General features: G+C 41.4%; 1 protein-coding gene across 1 annotated transcript; it reads left to right on the top strand.

Moving 5' to 3' along the window:
* The first annotated feature begins 268 nt into the window (after nt 1-268).
* Nucleotides 269-2,724, top strand: LOC102203959 (cathepsin L1-like). Its single transcript, XM_005723827.1, has 8 exons — nt 269-407; nt 682-786; nt 1,024-1,166; nt 1,302-1,505; nt 1,596-1,787; nt 2,108-2,273; nt 2,384-2,489; nt 2,615-2,724. The coding sequence occupies exons 2-8, from the start codon at nt 687-689 to the stop codon at nt 2,712-2,714; spliced, it is 1,011 nt and encodes a 336-aa protein (XP_005723884.1). The 5' UTR covers nt 269-407; nt 682-686; the 3' UTR covers nt 2,715-2,724.
* The last annotated feature ends 46 nt before the right edge of the window (nt 2,725-2,770 follow it).

Genomic DNA, 2,770 nt, shown 5'->3' with positions numbered 1-2,770 from the left:
TGGGAAACAGATTACAATAACACATACAGGCATATGGTGTTTGTTGAACATGAATCCATATGACTAAACCAAAACTGATCATGCCCTCAAAAAAACCTAAAAACCAAAGAAAAAAGCAGTAAACAGGATTCATGACAGTAATGTTCAGTGTTTTTGCTTAGGTTGACTAAAATATTTCCTCAAAACAGTGTCATCGTGTGATCCTCCTCTTAATGTATAACTCCACCTTTGTCTGTTTCAATGATTGACTTTCATGTGCCATATTTTTTGTGACCTGCTGACAGCCACCTGACTGGAATACTGTAGTCATAACTGTAGCTGGCTATATAAGAACTCCTCAGACAGCTCTACAACACTCACAGGTGCTTCTACCTCAGTCTTCAGCACGTACACTGACATCGAGCCAGGTGAGTAGCTACAGCACAGACTACTGCACACACAGACTACACTTTTTAGTGACAGAATGATGAAAGAGTCATTCATTTGAGAAAGAATAGAAAGTAGAGATGAAACAGAAAGTTAAAGAAACCAGGACGTAGAGCGGATACTGTGGTAGTGTGGAAGTGACATCCAACATCACGATAGAGAGTATTTTAAAGCTGATGTGACAGGCATCAGAAACAAGCTGTCTGGTTTTCTGCACACCACACAGGATCTGTGTCTTTTTCTGCTTGTGTTCAGTCAAGATGAAGTTGCTGCTTGTTGTTGCTGCTGTTCTGGCTGTGGCCAGCTGTGCCAGCATCTCTCTGGAAGATCTGGAGTTTCATGCCTGGAAACTCAAGTTTGGTGAGACAGCAGACTCTTCCTCTCCTATTTGTTTGAGCTTTTTGTCAAATGATATTCATCATGTTTCGTGGTCTTAAAGGAACTCTTAAATTTGGCCTTGCTCACGCTCACATGCTTGTAAAACATTATAAGACTAGAATAAAGGAAAATCTCTTACTGGAAATTAGATTGTTAATATTTAAGGATTCATCCTGGTTCCTTCATTCTCTTTCTGACAATTGTTTTTCAAAATGGCAGAAAGATCCTACCACTCTCCATCAGAGGAGGCTCACCGGAGGCAGATCTGGCTCAACAACCGCAAATTTGTGCTTGTACACAACATCTTGGCAGACCAGGGTTTGAAGTCCTACCGCCTCGGCATGACCTACTTTGCTGACATGGTATGTTTGTATGTCTGTTTAGGTTTTTATGTGTAGGTCATCAGCATTTTTCACTGCAATTAGCAGAGAACGACACAGAGAATAGCATTTTGGATAACAACCCAATAAGCCCAGAATTATGTTCTTCTTCATCAGGAAAATGAAGAGTACAAGCGAGTGATTTCCCAGGGCTGCCTTCACTCCTTCAATGCTTCTCTGCCTCGCCGCGGCTCTACCTTCTTCAGACTTAGACTACCTGAAGGTACTGATCTGCCCGACACTGTTGACTGGAGAGATAAGGGATACGTCACTGATGTCAAGGATCAGAAGCAGTGTGGCTCCTGCTGGGCCTTCAGTGCAGTGAGTACATATAACGTAGTCTTCTCTATTATTGTAAAGCAGGAAACTTTGCTCGACTGTTGGCTTCAAACTGACTGACGCTTGTTGCAGACTGGCTCACTGGAGGGTCAGCACTTCAGGAAGACAGGAAAGCTGGTGTCTCTGAGCGAGCAGCAGCTGGTCGACTGCTCGGGAGACTATGGCAATGAGGGCTGCGGTGGAGGCTGGATGGACTCCGCCTTCCAGTACATCCAAGAAAATGGAGGGATTGACACTGAGGAGTCCTACCCTTATGAGGCCGAGGTAATAAAAGAGTGGAGAATAATGTGCTTATTATAATGTTATAATGTTGTTGTTCATCACTTGACTGTCATTATCTTGACAAATGATAGAGTTGGAGATGAAAAGACAATTATTCATGATAGACTTGCAAACAACTGGTGTACTTTACTGCCACCTTGTGGAAAAAGTATATCTAGTGACGCAAATCTGATCAAGGTCAATTTATTGACTACTTTTATATTTATCTTTAAAATTATAGCTCTTGGTAAATGCTCTCATCTCTTATATTTTTACAATAGCGACTTGCAAAATGTGTCAGTAGATAATTTTCTCTTGACTAGGATGGAAAATGCCGTTATAATCCTGATAATATTGGAGCCACATCCACCGGCTATACTGATGTGAGTAAAGGCGATGAAGACGCCCTGAAAGAGGCTGTAGCCACCATCGGACCCGTTTCTGTAGCCATTGATGCTTCTCAGATGTCATTCCAATTCTACGAATCAGGTAAAACACTGTGTTGAAAGAGCCAAATAAAAATGTTATATAGAGGAAGAAATGTGAAGATTTATTTATTTATTTTTAAACCTCTCAGTCTAAATGATATGTATTTCTAGGAGTGTATAATGAGCCCCAGTGCAGCAGCTTACAGTTGGACCATGGTGTGCTGGCTGTGGGTTATGGTACTGAGGACGGAAATGACTACTGGCTGGTCAAGAACAGGTAAATAACTTGATTGATGCTCGTTCTAATAGTTACTGAGAGGTAATACATGTAGATTATTACGTCGCTACATTCGGTTACATGTTATATCTGCTAAATGTTTATTAATTTGTTTCTTTCTGCAGCTGGGGTCTTGAATGGGGAGTCAAGGGATACATTAAGATGAGCAGGAACAAATCCAACCAGTGTGGGATTGCTACTGCAGCAAGCTACCCTCTGGTCTGAAGAGGTCAGAAGAAACTTAAACTACTTTTTCTTTCTAGCTCTACTAAGATTTTTTT

Source organism: Pundamilia nyererei, unplaced genomic scaffold (genome assembly GCF_000239375.1).
Source record: "Pundamilia nyererei isolate P.nyererei 1_Seehausen unplaced genomic scaffold, PunNye1.0 scaffold00010, whole genome shotgun sequence".
NCBI classification, from domain to species: Eukaryota; Metazoa; Chordata; class Actinopteri; order Cichliformes; family Cichlidae; genus Pundamilia; species Pundamilia nyererei.
The sequence above is the reverse complement of the archived record's forward strand: the minus strand, read 5'-3'. Positions and strand labels throughout refer to the sequence as shown.